Raw genomic sequence first — 22716 nt, forward strand, 5'->3', positions numbered from 1 at the left:
AAATGTTAATAAAATAAAATAAAATAAAGTAAAATAAACAATATTAATAATTTATTTAGCAAAAAAATGTTGCATGTTGCTTTGGTTGCTAGGTGGTTGCTTACTGGGCCAAAGTACAGTGAAACTATGAGGGGTTTTCTATTGTATTACCCCAAGGTTAAAATCTTAAAGGGACACTATATGTAACTTTTTTTTTTTTTTTTCAAAATTAACAAAATTTCATACATTTCATTCAAAGTGTCAAACATCCTCTACCTGATTCACTATGGTAAGCCTATTATAAGTGTTTATTTAGACCTATCGGGATGGTTGTTGCAGGAAATTGTGTACATACCGTCATATCCGTAAATAGAGAAAAGTTGATCCAGTTACTATGGTATGGTATGAAAAGCCTTATTTGGACGGGACCAGATTAACATGGAGAGGTGGGGTAAGGTAATAATTACCAGAGCTTCTCTCTGATTTTAGTCCAGTCCGAATGTGCCATCTCAGTAATAATTACGGATAATGTCAGTAAAGATTACAGCGACTTTTACCTTCAGTAAAAAGGTCCGGAAAAATTACCTCAGGTAATACTAATCCTGTGCGAATAGATATATCCGCTGTAAATATGTACGTAAATATTTCGGCATTTCCTGTTTAAAAGTAGTTTTCCGTGGTTTTTCAAGTATGAAATAGAATTCGTTTGCGTTCTAGACGCTGAGAGAAGTCTGTGGCAAAACTCAAGTGTTTTCCACACACCATTCACATCAGAAAGAAGACTGAAACTTGTTGAGGCACGAAACATCTTTTAGCGTTAGTTAAGTGCCTTTTACCATTTACGTCCTTCGGATGAGACGTTAAACCGAGGTCCTGACTCTCTGTGGTCATTAAAAATCCCAGGATGTCCTTCGAAAAAGCATCCTGGCTAAATTTGCTCCTTGGCCTCTGTCCATCCAGGCTGTATCCAGATCTGATGAAGGACCTTCGCCTGGACACGACAACAGCGCAGTCCTGAAGTGTCAACTAGTCTTTCCCCTGTGAAGGCCTCCTTCCCTTCCCTTTACCTCTGTACAGATAAAACGTTGTCGGGATAATTTCAGTTCACGTGGAAGCGATAAAAATTATGTAATATCAATTTTAAGGCCAGACAAGTAGTTTGTTGAGGGTTGGTTTGTAAAGAAGGACTACACGCCTGCGCACATATATATTCAAACGCGCATACCTATAGACTGAATTCGTAATACGCATGTGCACGCCATCAGCGTCCTCACAGGTTCACGTTTTTAAAGTTTGCGCAGAGAGAACTTAAGGGTTTTCTGTTAGAATAGTGTCGTGTTAGCGGCCCCTAAGTTAAAACTAATGATCATTGCGACAGAAGTGAATCAATCAAAACTAACTTTAGCTGGACAATAACTTTATTCTAGAGCTGCTGTAAAGCCAAAACAATCTCTGTTACTTTAATTTCCTATTACCACTGTAAAGCTGCTTTGAAACAATCTATGTTGTTAAAAGCGCTATATAAATGAAGGTGACTTGACTTGACTTGAAAATAATAAAGGGGACTATTAAAAGCCTGGAGTGTGCACAAAGCTCTTTTAGTTTTCAACTGCAATGGATGTAGAGAAAATACTCTTTTAGACTCCAGTGAATGCAGAGGAAATGTTCTTTAAATGGCAACCACCGCTGACGCGCCGTCACACCAACACTCTCTGAAGAGCTACTTCAGGGTTTGTAGAACACACATACAGATGATTGCAGAGCAGAATCAATGAAACGCTCTGCTCCAAAGTTCACTCGAAGGTGAGATCCCACTTTGTTAGTCGTTCTGATGTGAAGTCGACAGTGGCTGACTGATAGGGCCCTAAATTAAAAGATAGCTTACTCTGTGGAGTTTAATTGTGAACAAACAAGTTATGTTTAAATTCATTCTCAAAGTCTAACGTGGAAAACATTTCATTCTCTATTAAGGGTGGAATATCGTGACAAAATATCAATACCGTATGATATGGAAAAAAATATTGTGCTAATATTTTTGGCCATATCACCCAGCCTATTCTAAAGAAGTAACAATTTAAGGTATCAGTCGTGTTCTTAGCACAAACTGTTCTATGAATGTTAATTGCATTATTTAAGTGTCATTTGTTGCAGCTTTGTTGCATTATTTTCCTGTTATCTCTGTAAAGCTGCTTTGACACAATCTGCATTGTAAAAAGCGCTATATAAATAAATGTGACTTGACTTGTCATGTGTATTATCATTATGGTGTTTTGTATTTGTGTGAATTAATCTTACTCTCTTGGGGAAAAGCTTGTGATGAACTTTTGTTCCCTTTCAGTCATTCACGTTCGACGTAATCGACGTTCGACTGAATGGGATCATGCTAGGGAGCCTGTCATCTTCGACAACTATTGAACAAGCCAATGCAATTGGCGTGCGTGATTCGCATCACACACTCCGCCCCCGCGGCGGAGGTGTTGGATAAATACCCTGACCTGTCGCCAAACCCTCAGCCCGTAAACAGACCTTTCGTTTCTCCGGGCCAATGGCTCCTAGAACGAGTGTCCACTAATACCGGCTGAGGGGCCACGTATAAAGGACATGCAGTAACAGAGGTCTGGGCGCCCTCCGACTGCATTGGCATCTATTGCTTCGAGTTGCTTACAGTTTCCTCGCTTCGAGACACCGCTGCTCAGTGAGCATGTTCTGGTCTGAAAAGACAACATTGCGACCAGTTGTTTCTTCTCCTGTCTGAGTGGATGTTCCCTCGTCACACAGAAAAAAACTCTGGCCACAGCTGGCCCTGGAAATGTGTTCCCCAGTGAGCCTTCTTGCACTACGGTGTTAAAAACAGGAAGAGATGGAGCAGGTCCTGATAGTTGCCCCTTATTGGCCCAACCGACCTCTCCTCTCGACAGCCTTCCTGACTCATTCCTCTGAGTACATTCTCAGGGATGGGGCATGATGGCACCCGTGTCTAGACCTTGGAGAGTTCCAGGTCTGGTTTTAAAAAGAACGGGGCGCGGAGGTTCTGGTCTCTATCTAGAGGGTAGGGACTTGCCCGCATTTTCAGTCAACGAATCGTGCCTGGAATTCGGGCCGGCTAACTCTCATGACTCCTGAGACCTCGGTCTGGATGTGTGCCCAAGGTTCCTACCTCTCCCTTAACGGGACCAGGTGGTGAGCCTGCAAGCGCTGCCCCTGAGGAGGCAGACCCAGCCCTGGCTTTTCTCTGTCTGTCCGCTCCAGTGAGTGCGGTTATACGTGATCAGAATGCGAAGCCTAGACCTTAGACCAGTTCTGTCTATTACGGAAACCAGCTCCTCCTAAGCGAGGGTATTGCTCCCTCCTAGTGCCTGACTGAACAAATGTTAAATAGAGTTGGGGGAAGGGCGACACCTATACACGTTCGCTAGAGAACTAGCCTATGTGTCGAACCGTTGCTTCCCGCGGGCTCCCTTCACATGAAGCCAGTTTCACTGTAAGCACGGTCCGAAGTGTCAGCTTGCTGTGCCATTCCCCTCCTATGGACTGGATACGTGCGCAATTCTTGCTCCAGTGAGTTCCCCTTCTTAGCCGAGCCCTGTTGAGTTCCTCCATACCATTCGGCAACGGACGTGGCGGAACGTCCAAAGCCAGGCTTATCACTCGAATGCACTGGTGGAACCTGTGTTAGGCTGGGTCCATATGTTGTGATCCCTACGGCAATCCCATATGTGTATTCTTCCATGGTACAGCTCCCTGCGGCGAGCCCCTGTCTTCTCTGCCGTCACTGTTCGGTTGATCCTCCCCCCTGTTATAGGCTGGAGTCATCCCAGTGACATTCCATATGTTATACTGCCGGTCATCCACTCAGTCCATATGTGTATTCTCCACATGTTACCTCCCTTCGGGCAGGATGTGGTTTCCGCAGCGTCCCTTCCTTCCTTGATAGGGTACGTTTTCCCAGTGGTCCTGTGGAACAGAAATTTACTTCCCTGGCCTAAGCCTTACCCTTCTCCACCTCAAAATTGCGGGGGGTCAGGAGGCTTTCGTCCAGGCACTGGAAGGTGGCAGCTCTAGTGGCGCTTTCCATAGTAGATCCCATTCAGTCAAACGCCTACTGGGGGCGGAGTGTGTGATGCGAATCACGCACGCCAATTGCATTGTCTCGTTCAATAGTACTCAAAGATGATAGGCTCCCTAGCGTGATCCCATTCAGTCGAACGTCGGCTACGTCTCGGTTCGAGACGATTCTTCATGTGGCTTCCTCTTTTACCACCTGCATTATCATGGTGGTTGGCAGTATATGTTAATGGATCTTAGTGTGCATTGTAGGATTTACTGGTTTCTTGTTTGTGAATTAGTTTGTAAATTTACTGTATGTTTTGTAATGTGCTTGTTACATCATGAGAAGAATGGTATCTACGCCAATGTTAGTCTTTCTGTTTTTTCCGAGGTTTACTGTAATCAGCCGTATCCAGATCAGATGGAGGACCTGCGCCTAGACACGACCACAACACATCCCTGAAGTGTCAGCAGAGATTGTGTCAACTTGACTCTCCTCTGTGAAGGCCTCATAGACACGACAGCCATTGGCACTGATCCTCAACCAATCCGTCTCCATACCGGCGTGATGACTCCGAACTGGATAATATTCTGATTGTTCCAATCCATTCTGACTTCTGACCTATAATGCTGACTGAATCATAATCATACACTGTTCGTTCATTGGCGAGAGGAGAACTGGCCCCCCGACTGAGCCTGGGTTCTCCCAAGGTTTTTTTCTCCATTCTGTCACCTGATGGATTTTTGGTTCCTTGCCACTGTCGCCTTTTTCGCCTTTGTCGCCTTTTTTCACCTTTGTTGCTTGCTTAGTTGGGTACATTTAATTTAATATTCAACAATATTTAATTATTGATCTGCCTGCATTGACACCATTATATGAGAACTGAACTGAGCTGGACGATGACATCATGGTTTTCTCCAGAGCAGCTATATATAAATGAACTAAATTAATAACTTTTTTACAACAAATATGAAACATCACTGAACTTACTGAAGCTGGACTGTGACGCAATTTTCTTCTGGAAACAAACTTTTTTGCATTATTTTCCGGTTATCTCTGTAAAGCTGCTTTGAAACAATCTGTTTTGTAAAAAGCGCTATATAAATAAATGTCACTTGACTGGACTTGTTTTGTAAATATGTTTACATTTTTACTGTATTTTTACAGAATTATTAGGACCGCGCTAGCGAAAGCGGTCATATAGGGATTGTCAAAGTTTTTTTTTTTTGTTTTTTTTTTTGTCATCTACTGAATTTTTCGTCAACGATACCAGGGACACCGAAACACCGGGGAACATGACATTTGGTGGGCATGTAGCCCCACTAGACTTTTACGGAAAAATTTCGTTTGGTCCCCGGGGCCCACTCCCCCCCCCGCGCTGGGCCCCCCCAAACCCAAAAAATGCAGTTTTTCCTAAATAACTACCTGAACCGTGGCACCGAGGATGAAGACATTTTTATGGTATGTTGGTCTTAAGGGGCCACATCAACCTAGCCCATAATCACTCATTAGTGATTTGCGCCCCTTCCCATAAAAAATGAAAATGCAATATTATTCTGCTTTAATCGCCCCTATCTTCAGTTGAGATGTTTAGAACTGCACCATATTTCATGTGTATGATTAACTTGACATCCTCTGGGGGTATGCTAAGTTTCGTAGAATTTCATCCATGGGGGGGTATAAAATAAATTCATTTATGTGCACATTTAGTGACTGTACACTCATCGGCCTGTAGATGGTGCTGTTGAGCGAAGGGTTGCTGGTTTAGGATGATACTGTCACACACACACATGCAGGAATACAAACAAACGCAAGCATGCACACACACTGACATCCACACGCACAGACACACACACACAAACACACACGCGCACACACATGTACGCACGCATACATACACGCACAGACACACACACACACAGACACAAACACACACACATACACACACACACAGACAGACATGCACATACTACTACTTTTTTTAGGTATCAGCCATATACCCGATTTACCAATACCCAATGTGTTATGCTTGGGCAGTATACTAATGAGGTGGGTGGGACATGTTTCATGCCATGTTAGATCACATCCTGAGAGTCTACGCTTTCAGAAAATATATAGTTTATATAGTTGAATCAGTTTTCTCTTCATGGTACAGACCAAAATGTATTATGTGTACACTTTCTTCACCTAAATCCATAAAATCCCATTAATTTCAATGGGACATTTACTTAAGTGTTCTACTAGGTACAGTGGGAATGAGTTTAATTTTGTTTGTTTTTTTGTTTAAAAAGCTGTTTGTTGTTACCAATGTAGCATGAAAAAGACTTGCTTGAACACAATAAGTGTGTTTTTGAAACTCATTTTTATAATACATTATGTAGGGAAAACCACTGTTATGAATGTGACATTTTCACATTACGGATGTTAAGTGTCTAAACTAATGACTTTTGATATAAAACTTAAATAGTAATAGCAAATAATTACAAAACTCTAAATTATCCATGATCCACAGGAATACTCCAGACAGTCTTTTAAAATATACAACTTATATACATAAACACGCAATACAGCCAAATTGCTCCAAGTCATTTATTTTTGTGGAAAGCCAGTGCAGGCCTGAGCGGCAGTCATATTTTGTACCGCCATGCGGTACATCTAGTTCTGGCAAGCACAGCTGTTTTGTTTTTTGTAAAAACATTTGTTTTTTTAATGAGGCCAATCTATAAACATTAAAATGCTCACTGCTTTAGTACTGCTACTAAACAATATTAGCATTAACATGGTCTTGGTGTTGAAAAAAATGACTAACCTAGACAAGGGACGAGTCGCAATTATTTTATGTGCTAAGAAAAATACTGTTGATTAAGTTTAACTTAGAATATTCTATTAAATTAGGCCACTTTTGTGACCAGTGATCTCAAACATGAAGCCTGTGAGCAGCTAAATCCTGTAAAAAGGTCTGAGTCTCATGCCAAGATCAAGGTAGGGCAAGAAACTTTAAGATAAATGTATCTCATCCTTTTAACATGACCGCTGGCTATTCAGGTTTGGGTTGAACCTCAAGAGAGGCCTGGCTCAAACCAATAAAGCCCTGAGGCTAGTTTCCACCCAGCATGAGGAGGACAGGTGGCGAGGGCTTGACTGATGATCTCTTGTAAGCTTTCCACTGGAGCACAGTATGAAGGCAAACAGGGACTGATTAGCATTTTAGCGGCCATCGGCATCTAGAGCAGCTATTAGGAAAACAGGTCGGAGGCCATCTGGAAGATATCTTTCCCTCTGCAAGTCTAATGACATGTGGCTATAAAAAATTTAAACACTAATTGTTGTGTTGAAATGGCTAATTTTGAAATTATAAGTTTTAAAAAGGACAATAAAAGCAAATATCTAAATACTGAACTATCTAATCATGATTTGCAGTGTACCAGTAGTTTTATTTGTAGCACATTTATTATACATCATGAATATGATCTCTTTAGCAAATAAATGACATTTGAAACAGACTGCAGTGCAGCCTGTCATTAAAATCTTAATTAGCCCCATCGGCTTCTCATCAGGGAAAGAGCAGTGCTCAGTGAACTGTGCTTGAAGTTAAGAGCTTCCCAAATGAAATATGAGAGAATATAATATACGCAGCCAATAGACAATATGATGGTAATTAGAGACAAAGATGGGTTAAAGCTGAAGTGTGTAATTTCGGAGCCACTGGCGTCACCAAAAGCAACTGTAAGAACAATAATTGTTCTCAAATAGGTTTCCTAAACACTTCTCCTGTCTGCCATTATGTGACCCATAGTCTCACCCCAAGCTCTCGCCATTGGCTGAGAGAGACAATGTTGCTATGCCAGACCCAAATACACGGAGCAATGTTTTGATAGCACTGCAAAGTTTTGAGGAAAATAAACCTCCAAATGGCTTACTTAAAGTTGTCTCTACAAGGAATAGGAGAAAGTAACATTGATTGAAAAATTATATATTTCAGCTAGTGTTGAGAAATTGCTTTCTATTGTGTATTAATTATTTTAGTGGTTGGAGTTATGTTTATTTCAAACCAAATAAAGGTGGTCACAAATCCACGCACATGGGAAAATTCAGCTGAAGACTTCTATTGTGTGTTCCTTTCTATTGTTTGAAGCTTTTCGAAAACATATTTCTACAGTTATATAGACCTTATTCAGAGCGGCACCATGACAGGTATGAAAGCAAGGCTGTGAAGGATAGACTTACCTTGTTTTCAATGGTATCTGCTGTAAAAAGCTGTATAAAGGATTGTTCAGTTATTCAATTAAAATACGTAAGGATTATTCAATTCAATTTGGTGAAATTTTACTATTAATTCAATTGCGTAAAAAAAAAAAAAGGCTTTAAAAATTTGAGTGATATTTTTGCAGTGTTTCGTCAGCAGAGCAATCCAAAAACACATTGACTAATAATACAACTCACTGAGGAATTGTGTGTCCATCCCTCACAGCCTCGCTTTCATTCCCGTTAAAAATCAAAGATCATAAGTTGATTTAAAAATTACATTACCATTTCTATTCTTGCTTCTAGAATATGCCCTTACTTATTTCTTGCACTGGTAATTTGTGTACAGTCTTTAACTAAATGCACCAAGTATTGGATAAAAAGGATAAAAACATTGGATAAAAACACTGAGATAGGTACACTATTGAAAATAAAGGTTCCTTATGGGCATCAATGGCTCCATGAAAAAGCTCAAAAGGTTCTGTATAGTAGAAAAAAGTACTCTTCACAGAAAGGTTCTTTGGGGACCCGAAAATGGTTCTTCCATGTCATCGCTGTGAAAAACCCTTTTCGGAAGCCTTATTTTAAGAGTGATTGAACTGTTTTGGCATAAAAATTGTTCTTTAAAATTGATACCCCTTCTATATAAAACCCCACTGAACCTTTTTTGTGTGGTAAAATAAAAGTTCTTTACTGGCATCAATGGTTCCATGAAGAACATTTAACCTTTTCAAAGCACAAATAGGAAAAATAATCTAAAAATAACTGGTTCTTTTAAGTGCTGTTCACTGGAAGGTTCTTTGGGGAACCAAAAATGTGTCATCTTCTATGGCATCACTGTGAAAAAGAAAAGAAAAGAAAAACCTTTTGGAACCTTTATTTTTAAGCGCATAGGCTATTAGGATAAAGTAGAGTGTACCTCCATGACAAGAGGACATGAGATGATGTTCTGCGCTTGACATACAGTGCAATTTGAAGGAGGCTCCGGCACACGTCACCATTTTAATGATCGGTGATGAACAAGGTGGGATCTTGATGAAAATGAAGAGCCCTCCCCGTAGGGTCTGCTGGATTTTCCTGGGTGACCGTGACGAAACCAGCGAAATAAAAGAGCGCACCTGGACACGGTGCTTGGGTACGAGCGAAGACTTAACAGAGCCGCGCATAGATACTGAGCTGCTCTCCACAATACAACAATGATCGCCAACATCTCTATTTTCTGCGTGTCTTCACTTCTACTTTTAAACTTGGTCGGTGCCAAACCAGTTTCCAGTTTACAGGTGAGTTTTTCAGTCTTAGCTCACTACTCTTAAACGTTTATTATTAGACCCTGACTAATCATATACATTTTTACAGCAGAGTCTTAAGCAGCTGTTAGATGAAGAAGTCAACACGCCGTTTGTGGAGTCTGATGAGTCGACGATGGAGCAGAAAGATGCTAGAGAGGAGAAGAGCGACCTGGACGAGCGCGCGGAGCAACTGTGGGAATCAGATGCGCGCAACTCCGCGCTGGCGGGAAAAGACAGAGCTTTCGAGCGTCTCCTGGGTGACTTACTGTCCACTTCCAAGCGCTCGTGGACTCGATTCAAGAAAGGCGGACTGAGGAGCTGCTTTGGAGTCAGACTCGAAAGAATCGGGTCTTTTAGCGGGCTCGGGTGTTAAGCAAAGGTATTTTAGGGGATGTTTGCTCATCTTGACGAGATTTAAACATTGGAAATTGTTCAAACGCGTATTAGAAATAAACTAAGTCATGTCTTACTACTTCATGTCATGTCACTTCTTGCAGGTTGGGACTTGAAATACTTGACACACCTGGGCAGGCATATCCTCTATGTGTTGACTGCAAGTTTACCGTAGATTTGTGTTCAAGTGATGCTGTATGTGTTGTTCATTATTTATTAAAGATTTAGACTTGTAAATAGTTTGTATTTGAAGATTCATGACTGCTGATTTGTACTGTTGCATCTGTTTATTTATTTATTATTTGTGTCCTCTCTAAATACAGTCCAATAGATAATGTATATTGCTGCAAAATAAATATTTTGCATAACATGTGTGTCAGTGTGGTCTGAAACAATGAACTTAGAATGCAAATTAGGCTACTGCGTATGTTCATGTCTTAGATACTTCGTTAAAAGAAAACGAAAAAACGTCAAAAACTAAACTTAAAGAGCTTTTTTTCTCTCCCAGAAATGTGTTTTAAGAGTTTAATTTTTTACTATTGATTTTCATAACAAACCAGTGATTCAAAAGTGCAAATGTGACTAAAAGGTTCAGTTTCTACTTTATCTAATGTAATCAGTCGATTTTTGACAAATAAAATATATTTTTTATTTCTATTTGCATGACAAAAACATTTGGGTTACATGATAAACCTTTTTACAGTGTATGCTGGAACTATAGTCCACTTCATTGTGATCAATTGGTTAATTTATTGACATAATTAAATACAAATATATAGTGAGATCTTATCTATTGCATGCGTGACCGCAAGCATATACATAAATATACATTATACATATACATTCTAGCTATATACAGAAAAGGTAGATTAGAGTAGCTAATACATAATTTGCTACTGACTAAAATACGAAGCATTTATAAAATGTAATCTTCTTTTGCAATTAAATGACCTTATCATAATTATTATTATTATTATTATTGTTTTATTTTATGATTATATTTTAAGTGTTAAAGCATATATGGGCTGTTTTACGTGACTGTTGTGAAAGTCCTCAATTGAAAACTTGATTGTGCCCATAAGTCCTGATCCACAGACCACATAACAAGCTGAAAACTGAAAACAGACTATTTGAGCACAAACTGAAATGTTTCCTTGAGAGAAACAACCTTTAAATACTCTGTAACTGGTAATTGCTAATAATTGGTTATTGGTAATTCCCACAACCAATGCAAGCTTCATTCATTCATTCATTCATTAAGTAATAAACCTAACCATGTTTCTGTTGATCTGTTTTCCTTTATAAACCTCAAATGAAATGAACCATTTGGGAGCGAAGGCTGAGACCTTTCAAACAGCACTGATATGAGATATACAGGGGTTGGACAATGAAACTGAAACTGGCTAATATAGTGTTGGAGGTTTCACACCTTTATATGTGCGGCCTGATGACCAATCTTCAAGTCATGTCAAGTCACCTTTATTTATACAATACAGATTGTTTCAAAGCAGCTTTACAGTGATAAAAAGGAAAAATTATACAGCTGAAGTTGTATATAAAATATATAAAAGTTGTTCAGCTGAAGTCAGTTCAGTGTTGATTCAGATCCGTTGTAAAGATCAGCAATTTATTAAATTAACTGATTTAATAAAGCAGTAATCGTCCAGCTCAATTCACTTCTCATACAACTATGTCAGATCAATAATATTGTTGGATATTAAGTTTCCCAAACTGAGCAAGCCAGAGGCGACAGTGGCGAGGAACCCAAACTCCATCAGGTGACAGAGTTCAGTTCTCCTCTGGCTCACGAACGAACATGGTGTCATTATGATTCATCACGCTGAGCTGAAGCTGACCATAGGGTCTGTGTGAAGGACCTGTCTGGTTCTTTTGGTCTCTGCTGTGGATCTGTGCCAACAAGGCCTTCACAGGGGATTGTCTAGTGGTCACAGTCTCTGCTGACATTCAGGGCTGTGCTGTGGTCGAGTCCACCATCTGATCTGGATACGGACCAGATCCTGCCGACTATGGTGACCTCAAGATAAGGATGAGACAGACAGACTAATATTAGTGTAGAAGCCATTCTTCTTACGACGTAACAAGTACATTAAGTGTTATGGGAAGTGTTCCCGGTTCCAGCTGACCTAGTTTATGCAGCCTAACAATCATTTAACTGATTTGAATAATAGAAATTGATAATGTTCTATGTGTATGCCAGGTTAAAGAGATGTCTCTGACAGAGTGTGTCTGATTATCTAACAAGGCTAGGAAGACTATCTAGGTTAATTTAATGTGAAGGCTAATTTAGCAGAGCAAAAGCACAGCTGTACATAAAATATTGCAATCCACACAACATAATGCAAGACATTTCAGTTCAAAAGAGGACAAATGTTTGGTGCGTGTCTCGCTGGCTCATCTTTGACCAGGGCAGCAAGTCTTTGTGGTGTATTGAGTGAATACCTCCATGTAGGATGACACACAACCGTGCACATCTGTTGACGCAAAAGGAAGCTGTCTGAAAGAGATGTTCTAACCCGGATTGCGTCCAAAAAACACAAGTATATGTTTGTATAGACAAACCTTTGGTCACTCAGCCAAATGTTAGTTTCAATGGTGCCAGCAGTGCAAATTTTGGGCTGTGGACAATATGAAAACGGAATTGTTCTCTGATGAGTCCAGAGTGAAGCATTGATAGTGATATTGGGCTGCAATATCATAGTATTCTGTGCTTGATGGACACATCAAAAAGCTTTGATGAACATGAAAGTGAAGTTGATGAAGTGATCTCCCATGGCTCTAAACATTTTTGAGCCACTTTGGGGTATTTTGGAGGAAAACATTTTCCTCCACCAGCATCACATAGTGACCCGGCCACTGTTCTGGAAGAGGAATGGCTCAGAATCCCTCTGGTCACTGTGAAGGACTTGTATCAGTCGTCCCCAAGATGAATTGATGCTGTTTTGGCCACAAAAGGCTGCACTCACCATACTTATAAATTATTGTGGTCTAAAAGGTGTTTCAGTTTCATTGTCCTATACAGTACATAACCTATTAAATTCCTGACTAAATCATTACTATATGTTCGTCCAAATATGACAAACATATTTTATTACTGACTTAATGATGGCTTTTATAACTTGTTTGATTACAAGTGGAATAAATGATTCTGTGGAATGCTTGATTCTGATTGGTCAATCGCGCCATCCAGTGAAATGTTATTCCTCGATAACAACCACATAACACAGGGTCATCCGGGTTACTGAAGTCAGCAGCTTACTAGAAAAGTTTTTTCTTCGTGGAAGTTTTGCTTTTGGTGAGCTAATAAAATATTAAAACTCAGTCGAATCAATATTTTGTAGGCTATAAGTTAATTAATTATGCCATCTAGCATCGTTGACTCCTCTCTATTGTTTCATCCAAATGCAGCTGCTGCCATTTTGTGACTATTTTTTGTACACGGGATTACAGGTACGATTTTAAAATGGTTTAATCTCAGATCAGTATCTCTTATCTCCATAATTATTTATGTGGCAAAATTCTGTGTAATAAGTGGTATTACTATACCGTATCCCCGTATCCCTGTCCATCTAGTTTGAACTTGCCGTGCTAGCAACTGCTCTCTCCGTATAAAGCTTTGAGTTTAAAGACCTAATAAAATATTTCAACTCAGATCAATATTTCGTGTCAAAAATGTACTTATGTGGCAAGTAGCCGTGTAATAAGCGGGATAATGCACATCCAGCCGGAATAAACCCCCTTCAGGCTGATGCAAGACCCCTCCATTTATTCTGAGATAACAACCGCCTGAATGTACATTATCCCTTAGATAACACACATTACACCCGTAATAGCTGTTTTTTATAAACATTATTTAAATGCTTTCCTCCCCTACTCTGATATCCCCTACAAATGTCTTAATTAGATCTTTAAGACAAGTATCTTAATATATTAAGACAAGTAGCCTATCTATTTAAAAAGTTAATTAAAAGTTCTCACGAGAAAACAATTTTTTATCTGGCAATTTCATATGAAATCGTACGTTTTTGATTCATAAACAAAAACGTTCGATTAAAAAAGCACGAGCTCCATCCTCACACCCTCGAGGCTGATTTATTCTTCTGCGTCGGACCTATGCCGGAGCTTCTACGCTGTAGCCTACGCGTTGGTTTTCGTTTATACTTCTATATTGTTGTCCGCATTGATGTGCAGAGGGAGCATGTAAAACCCGAGGAAGGGGTTCTAACAGACCAATCACAGCGCTTGTGGTCCGCGTAGAATTGACGCGTTGTTACATTTTTGGAGAGGTGCATGTCAGGGTACGCCGTATGCTACGCGTGCTACATATGCACAGCCTACGACGTAGCTACGCCGTGAGTTCGATGCAGAAGTAGGCCTATAAATTGGCCATCAGTGGTCCACTGCATATCATGAAACTTTGATTGAGATCATACACATTGATTTGTTAGAGAGTTGTTGGTTAATGTTCACAATTTATTCGTTGCAACTTCAATTAATTTATTTTCAGCCTAAACTGCTCACTTTAACATATTATAGAAGTTACAGTGTTTGTTACTGACAGACTAATAGCCCATTAAGTTGGATAAAACCTAGCCTATTGTAATGTGCAATGCAAGACACTTGATGTGAATGATTTCAGGGAAGAGAGTACAATGTAATCATTTGAGTTTCCGTCACTGGACTCATCTATTAGCTTTAAAGGAGTCATTTCCGACAGCAGCCTTTATCAGACTGAGGTGTTGGAATGCAGCAGCCATTCTTCACATTACTGGCATGTCAAACGTTTAGGTATAAAAGAGCTTGAGGCTCAACTGAGAGTATACAGACAACCACACAGCAAGAAGAAGAAGACGAACAGCAAAAAAAAGTCAGGAAACATGAAATCGCTTGACATTCCTCTAGTCTGCCTTATCTTACTCTTCAGCGTTCAGCTCACGGGTGCATTCCCGCTACAAAACTCAGCCTTAACCACAGAGGACATGGATGTATTAAAGGTAAGAACAAAATCAGGAATAAGAGAGAGAGAGGGAGAAAACTTGCTTAATAATGCTCACACTAACAGTGACTAATGAGCCACGCTTTCAGCTTCTTTTACAGAGACTGGAAGAGTCCATTCCTGTGTCTTCTCAAGACCAAATACTGGCAAAAGTGGAAGAAGAAGCAGCACGAGAAGAAACCATCGTTAAACCTTATCCCAAGACTGACATGAGAGACTATCTGTCTGCTCGGGACTTGAGGACAGTCCGACAGGACTCCAAGAGATCCTCTGGGTGTTTCGGGAGCAGATTAGACAGAATCGGTTCCATGTCGTCCCTGGGATGTAACACTGCCCGGCGGTCAGGTAACGACTTCATTTCTATATCGCACAGCTACAGTTAATAGGAACATAGAATACGTTGAATAAAAATGAATGAACAGTTTTTGGACAAATACGTGCATTTTCTCGACCCCTTAAAATACAGACTCAATATAATGGTATGATGGTTGTCTAACTTACACTTTTCTCTATTTTTTTCTATTTTCAGGTCCTAAGAAGAAGTGAAGTCTTAATGATTAGCAGCTTCTACACTGTAAACATTGAAACTGTGCAGTTGTTACTTACTTGATCTGACCTTACAATGATTTTTTTTTTTGGTGTAACCTAATAATGTTGACTTGAACAAAAAAACTTAAATTTAGATGTTAACATTTGAAGCACGTTTTAGGTTACCTGACAAAATATTTTTATAGTGTTATTATCTGTAACAGACTCCAAAAATGTTCTTAACTATGCATATTTATTTATTAAATTATTTAAAAAGTGGAGTTATATATTTATATGCATCTTTAATTTAATTGTCAGTCAAATCAGTTGTACATGCCCTCTTTAATATACAATAAATGTTTACACATGCCTTGGTTTTGGACATCTTTCATTCTTATTCAATTTTATTTTTTTCTTTAAGAACCCATGCATATAATTGTAGAAAGAGTTTTCACAATAACTCTTGGATTTAATCAATCACATAATCAAGATTTAAATCATAATGTGATGAGGTTATATTGAACTCTGGTCTGCTTTCTTTAATAGGCTAAGTATAATAATAATTTTTATTTATAAAGCACTTTTCCCAAGCTCAAGGTCACTTGAGATATAGTTCTTTACAAGTACTATAGTTTAAGGGGAGTGATAATGTTCTTGCTCTATTTGCCTGACAACAACAACAACAATACAGTGATCAAACTGTCCATGGAGTCCACCCTCAGGCCATCATTATCAACGCAACCGGTTTCAGCACCATGGAGAGCGACATCACCTCACATTACTCAAGGTCATAATCCTGACTACTATAATTTAGACCTATGTTGTCACAAGGTTTGGCGGTGAAATTGAGAACAAAGAGTCTTGCAGTTGAAGTTGTTAAAGACTCCCTGTGGTGAAAATCAAGATTTCAATGTTGTTTATATGTGGTGTTTTTAATATGCTTTAAGACAAATACTCGATATTATTAAGGATACATACTTCGTTTTAGAAGGCAGACTGAGATGGCGAATGGGAACATGGATAATGTGTAATATTAGCAACACATTATTAGTTGCTTAATAACATAGTTATGCAAATGGATAATCATATGAATTACCACCAAAATGTGTTCGATGTTGTAGAGAGCCATACATAAAACGGATTATCATTCTGATACATCGACTCGTAGATGAACCTGAATAATTCACTCTTCCACTTGCCATTGAGCAGCGTTTACTACAGTAAAGTTGACCGAGTGGATTAGGTATTCTGAGCTTGAGTGATTGAGTGGAGGCAGGGCTAATTTGCATATACATGACTCCACATATAGTCAAGTCAAGTCAGGTCAAGTCACCTTTATTTATATAGCGCTTTTTTCAATACAGATTGTTTCAAATCAACTTTACAGTGATAACAGGAAAATAATGCAACAAAGTTTGTTTCCAGAAGAAAATAGCATCACAGTCCAGCTTAAGTAAGTTCAGTGATGGTTCATTTTTATTGTAAAAAAGTTACTAATTTAGTTCATTTATATATATATAGCCGCTCTGGAGAAAACCGCGATGTCATCGTCCATCTCGGTTCAGTTCTCATATAATGGAGTCTGTGCAGGCAGATCAATAATATTGTGGAATATTAAATGTCCCCAACTAAGCAAGCCAAAATCCAAAGGTGACAAAGGCGAAATGAAGCAAGGTGTGGAGTTATATTCAAGCTATTTTAAGGAATTAAGAATTTTTTTTCACATGACATTTTTTTGTTTAAATATGTAACTAAATATGGAAAAACAGAATTATTTAACATAAGGTTGTCCTCCAAACCAAAATTGCCAAGTCGGGACAAGTTGTCACATGTACAAATCATTAATTAAAATTTCTGTTGGCCAAAACGGGTTGATATTTTCTTGTTCATCGCATGTTTTCTTTTTTTCCTGAATTATTTTGTTTCAAAATTGTTTTATTGTTTAATACATTTGAAATACAGACATTTGAAATACTATTAGATATCATTAATGTGTTCTATATATTATATTATATTATATTATATTATATTATATTATATTATATTATATTATATTATATTATATTATATTATATTATATTATATTACATATTTCAGGGTATTGCCTGTCACAGTAAACCATTTTTGTTGTCAAGCCCTCAAAGTACATTGACCTCATCCAAATTTTCCCTTAAGTAAAATATTTGACAAGTAGCCTCCGTCTCCCTAATCAGCCACTCCAATATAATCTCATAACCATTATATTAATTCTGCAACAAATTATTTTAGGTTTAGTTATTAGACAGCAAATAAATAAACCAGTCTTACACTGCAGCTTTGCAAATTTCCTGTTTGGCACTGAAAATATCACTCTAGTTTTTACATTGCCTTAAAATGTGTCTATTAACCAGTTTAGAGAAATTAATCTAGTTTAGTTTAGCTTTCACAACAGGGGTAAAAGTAGAGGTGTATTTTTATTTACTGTTTTTCCATAAAGTCCTCTTCTCAGTCAACATCATTGGGCTATATATAGACCATCATCTGCTTTAACCCCCTATGGTATACTTTTGTATCAGTTCTGAGGTGATGCCGGAACCATGTGAAACACTCGTGTAGCGGATGCATTCCCGATGATGCCTGAGGTCACTGTTTGTGTCCGAGTTACCAGACCCAACACAGATCAGGAGTTCTCCAGCAAGGCACCTCACACTGCACCAAACAGCCACTTAAAAGGAAATCTAGTCCAGGAACGTTATCAGAGATGAAGTGTTGGAATGCACTTCACACAGTTTACAAAGGATGAGCTCCTGACAGTCAACTGTCCCTATATAAGAGTGAAGCAGGCAGACGGCCAGTTCAGAGGGCAAGACACAGCATCCAGAGGAACCCAGAGATGATCAGAGAACTCATTCTTACGGGACTATTGGTCCTGCTTTGGCACCAGATGGATGTACAAGCGCATACATTGAGCAGACACAGTTCTGCCAGCAACATGGCCAAGCTGAAGGTAATTCTGCTTTGAATCCCTTTTCTTAAAAACCAAGAGAACTTGCTGTGAAAGCAGATCGCTTGGATCTGTTTATTCATCAAGGCCTTGAATTAAATTAGATTTATTGTGAGCTAAACAGGCAAGAAACTACATTCTTAAAAATAAAGGTTGTTTATTGGTATCTTTGGTTCCGTGAAGAACATATAACATCCACAGAACCTTTCCATTGCACAAAAGGTTCTTTAAAAGTGGGGGGAAAAGGCTCTTTAGATTATTAAAATGTTCTAAGAAAAAAAATGGCCACACTTTATTTTGATGGTCCCTTTTGAATATTCTGTTTGACTATAAGTAACTTTGCAACTACATGTTAACTAACTCTCATTAGAGTATTAGTAGACTGTCTGCTTAATATCTGCTAACTCTTTATTGTGATGGTCCTCCAACAGACATTCTACTATGAAACAATCTACATTGTTAAAGGCGCTATATAAATGAGGATGACTTGACTTGACTATAAGTAACTTTGCAAGTACATGCCAACTCATTCTAACCCTGACCCTACCAGTCTACTAATACTCTACTAATACTCTAAGGAGAGTTAGTAGACATGTAGGTGCAAAATTACTTATAGACAACAGAATGTGTTAAAGGGACCATCAAAATAAAGTGAAACCAAAAAGACGATTATTTATGAACTCTCATTAGAGTATTAGTAGACTGTTAGTAGACTGGTAGGGTCAGGGTTAGAATAAGTTGACATGTTCTTGCAAAGTTACTCGTTAGGGTAACCAGTTAGGGTTAGTGGTTAGAATTCGAGTGAGTAGAATAAGTTGACGTAGTTTCAGAGTTACTTATAGTCAGTAGAATGTCTGTTGGGGAGCATCAAAATAAAGAGTTAGCAGATATTAAGCAGACAGTCTACTAATACTCTAATGAGAGTTAGTTGACATGTTAGTAGAATGTCTAAAGTGGACCATCAAAATAAAGTGTTTTTGAGGAACCCATAATGGTTATATGGGATCACTGCAAAAAAGAAAACTTGGAATCTTTATTTTTTATGAGTGTATATTATATAGGTATGGTATATTATATAGGTATTTATAAGTATGTATATTAGGGCACTAAATTATTATACAGTTATAAAGATTTCAAGAAAAGAAAATATTTCAGTGGAAAGTCTATTGTATTCAATTCTGTTAACTCTATGCTGCTCTACCAGAGCTTATTGCAGCAGTTTGAGGAGGCCCTGGCCACAGAAGACAGAGCCTTAGATTATGAAGACAGCAACACCATGCTGGAGCAGAGCCCCGCTTCCACGTCCTGGGACAGAGACAGAGAGGACGAAGCAGCACCAGCGGAGGACACCAACCTCCCAGATGGATTCGAGACGCAGAGAAATCGCCTTATAGATCTTCTCATGTCCACCCGGAGCAAAAGCCTGTCTGGCTGTTTTGGGGGAAGGCTGGATCGCATAGGGTCCTCCAGCACCCTCGGGTGCAACTCTAAAAAAGGTTAGCTACAACCACTGAATACAGTGACATTAAAATTACAATATATTTTTATGGTATATAAATTATTTTACATGTGGATAGTTGTCCATTATCTTTTTTTTTCTTCATTTAAAATAAGGATTTGAGATTAAAAGTTACATTTAAAAGGGGGAAAGTATATTTAAATCTAACTATCACCATTTCCCCCCGGTTTCAATTACCGTATTCAATATTTACGTATTCATAATATACGTATTCAAGTATTTTTAATGGTTCTGTGGTCTGACAAATAATACAAGAAAAAAGTTATTTTTATTATTAAAAATTATTTCATGTGCACTGGAAGGAAAATATCTGTAGACATTTTTTGCTAGGGCATTTTCTGTTAATTTTCCTGACATTTCCTTTAACCATGTAAAACACCTGTGAAAAATTAAAACGGAAAATGACTTCATATTAGCAAAATGTATCTGACCTTTTCTGCATTGCCTCAATGTTTCTGAGCTCATAAAAACTGCACGAGTAGTAATTATGGTTGACACGGAAATTGAATTTGTAGGAGTAGAAAAATGAAAGCAAAATGTATGTAAAACTGAAACTGTGTGAGATATTTAAACATGAAAACTAATGTAAAATATGGAAATGAAACCCTTCCATGTTTTGCAATCCCCGTTATGACATCTGCTTTGTATTATCTGATGGTTGATATATTTATTACGTACAAGTAGTTGAGTGCTAATCGGAGTGTTGAAATACATACAGTATATGGTATATTTATGTGCATTATTAATGCTTTACTCATTCTGCATTCATTTATGAAGTTTATGAGATTTGAATACTCCTGCTGGTGTTTTAATATCCCTGCTGGCTTTATCTAAGTAGCACTTCTGTTATTCTTTTTGTGTGTCACACATTTCTACAGCTGAAACTGTACTTCGAAATAAAATGTAAAACACATGTCGTTTTTGTTTCAAGAACGGGATGTTTAGATCCCACGTTGCAAGGCTTTTGAGGTGTAGTATTGAATGCTAATAAAAATCTGAGTTTAAAACCATTTCAATTCTAGTATTTCTTTAACAGTGAAGTACAAAAACTCAATGGTTAACATAGAAACTCACCATCAACCCCTTTCCCTCATTCAAAGGAATCTATGTTGTGACTCATTTAACACCCACACCATCTCTTCTAATGGCCATTATCAGACTCATTACAAGACACACTATAATGAGTGGAACAGCTGCAGGTGGTTATTACTCCTGAGCTTATCAACACCTGCCCTAAGCCTTAAAAACTACAGCCATGTCAGCTTTAATCCTATTACACAAGCTCGACGGGGTCTCTCCTGATTGCATGAATAATGCCTCCATTTCAGCAGTGGACGGCTCTCATTAGAAACTTCAGATCTCCTCAGTGAGTGCGTCACATAGGCCTACTAACAGACTGTCGGAGCCTGATTTCTCTGGTCTAGTGTGAATACAGTCAGAAAGCACTGACAAGAGAATGAGCGAGTCGAGACCTTCATATCCTCCAATTAGACGAGCGCTCCTCTTGGAAATCTCATGCCATTCCCGAAGGTGAGGATTGGTGTTAGCCAGCGGGTTAATCCACTACGCTGAGAGATAAAGTGGCAGATGTGATGTATGACCATAGGCAAAATGTCCTCCAGTCGGCGGACAATCATTTTTATACTTTCATATACACTTATTGGGTAGAGCTGTCAGGACAGGATTTTTCACCCACTGGTGACCAATCATTTTTATACTTTCTTGTATTTTTAATGGGTAGACCTCTGTCAGGATAGGATTTTTTTACCCACTGGCCTGAAAAGTAATGAAGGGAATGACAGTATGTGAGTATGTGTATCAATTCAAGTCAATTGAGATGACTGTCAAAAAGTGATTCAGTTCCACCATATGCTGTAGTTTCTTCAGCTTATGGACACTTTTGGTTATGTAGACTTTTATAAAATGAAAACACACTTTTCACACTTCACTAGTTTATTGCATTTGTCCACTAACAATGTCAGTGGATACTGATACATAATAATCACGGATGAGAGAATTCTGTCTGAAAGTCATGAATATTATTTACTATATATGACAATTATGTTAATGACAGTGATGGAAATGACAATATGATTTTTTTTGGGGGGGGGGGGATAAAATGTCATGGCTAGAATTTTATATCTTGCATATAATAATAATAAGGTTAAGTTTAATCAAGATTTTAGTAGGTAGCAAATTATGTATTAGCTACTTTAATTGACCTTTTCTGCATATTGCTAGAATATTCACACTTCATTTTCACTCGTTTTACATAATTTGACAAAACTGCAGCTTTATTGGATTTCTCTTTGTCTTCCTCACAAATCGCACTTTATATTTAGTTTCAAGCATGTTCACTGACAATATTGGCACCTTGGTAAAAAAGTACACTAACTTTTGAAAAAGGTTGTGGTAAAATTGTTGATGGAAATGATGACACAAATGCAAGGCAGTTTTTTAGATCATCATATAGTTTTAAACCTATAATAGGCTTATTCATTTTTTTTTTTTTTTTTTTTTTTTTTTTCATAGTTTAAGATTGAAAGTCTGTGTCTGGTACAATAATAAAATAAAGTCAGTTAATATGACACCTATATATATATATATATATATATATATATATATATATATATATATATATATATATATATATATATATACCTAAAGGATTATTAGGAACACCATACTAATACTGTGTTTGACCCCCTTTCGCCTTCA

At 38.2% G+C, this 22716-nt stretch overlaps 3 protein-coding genes across 4 annotated transcripts; all 3 read left to right on the top strand.

The window, feature by feature from the left end:
- The first annotated feature begins 9405 nt into the window (after positions 1 to 9405).
- Positions 9406 to 10282, top strand: nppal (natriuretic peptide A-like). Of its 2 annotated transcripts, none has more exons than XM_084390440.1 (2): positions 9406 to 9552; positions 9629 to 10282. In XM_084390440.1, the coding sequence occupies exons 1-2, from the start codon at positions 9469 to 9471 to the stop codon at positions 9932 to 9934; spliced, it is 390 nt and encodes a 129-aa protein (XP_084246566.1). In that variant the 5' UTR covers positions 9406 to 9468; the 3' UTR covers positions 9935 to 10282. The 2 variants fall into 2 exon arrangements, with proteins under 2 accessions (XP_084246566.1, XP_084246567.1); XM_084390441.1 differs by having other exon boundaries at positions 9412 to 9552; positions 9632 to 10276.
- Positions 10283 to 14797: 4515 nt separating this feature from the next.
- Positions 14798 to 15866, top strand: nppb (natriuretic peptide B). Its single transcript, XM_084388379.1, has 3 exons — positions 14798 to 14966; positions 15058 to 15313; positions 15498 to 15866. Exons 1-3 carry the CDS (start codon positions 14850 to 14852, stop codon positions 15512 to 15514), a joined length of 390 nt encoding a protein of 129 aa, XP_084244505.1. The 5' UTR covers positions 14798 to 14849; the 3' UTR covers positions 15515 to 15866.
- A 2441-nt stretch (positions 15867 to 18307) lies between these two features.
- Positions 18308 to 21001, top strand: nppa (natriuretic peptide A). Its single transcript, XM_084388658.1, has 2 exons — positions 18308 to 18482; positions 19684 to 21001. Exons 1-2 carry the CDS (start codon positions 18369 to 18371, stop codon positions 19978 to 19980), a joined length of 411 nt encoding a protein of 136 aa, XP_084244784.1. The 5' UTR covers positions 18308 to 18368; the 3' UTR covers positions 19981 to 21001.
- Positions 21002 to 22716: the final 1715 nt, after the last annotated feature.

This window comes from Rutilus rutilus (genome assembly GCF_951802725.1).
Source record: "Rutilus rutilus genome assembly, chromosome: 19".
Lineage (NCBI taxonomy): Eukaryota > Metazoa > Chordata > Actinopteri > Cypriniformes > Leuciscidae > Rutilus > Rutilus rutilus.

What these genes read in the sequence shown, in the direction of transcription:
- nppal (XM_084390440.1), top strand. Translation starts at nt 9,469, where the DNA reads ATGATCGCCAACATCTCTATTTTCTGCGTGTCTTCACTTCTACTTTTA. An exon ending in AACCAGTTTCCAGTTTACAG is followed by an intron (nt 9,553 to 9,628) that starts GTGAGTTTTTCA and finishes ACATTTTTACAG; the next exon opens with CAGAGTCTTAAGCAGCTGTT.
- nppb (XM_084388379.1), top strand. Translation starts at nt 14,850, where the DNA reads ATGAAATCGCTTGACATTCCTCTAGTCTGCCTTATCTTACTCTTCAGC. An exon ending in AGGACATGGATGTATTAAAG is followed by an intron (nt 14,967 to 15,057) that starts GTAAGAACAAAA and finishes CCACGCTTTCAG; the next exon opens with CTTCTTTTACAGAGACTGGA.
- nppa (XM_084388658.1), top strand. Translation starts at nt 18,369, where the DNA reads ATGATCAGAGAACTCATTCTTACGGGACTATTGGTCCTGCTTTGGCAC. An exon ending in GCAACATGGCCAAGCTGAAG is followed by an intron (nt 18,483 to 19,683) that starts GTAATTCTGCTT and finishes CTGCTCTACCAG; the next exon opens with AGCTTATTGCAGCAGTTTGA.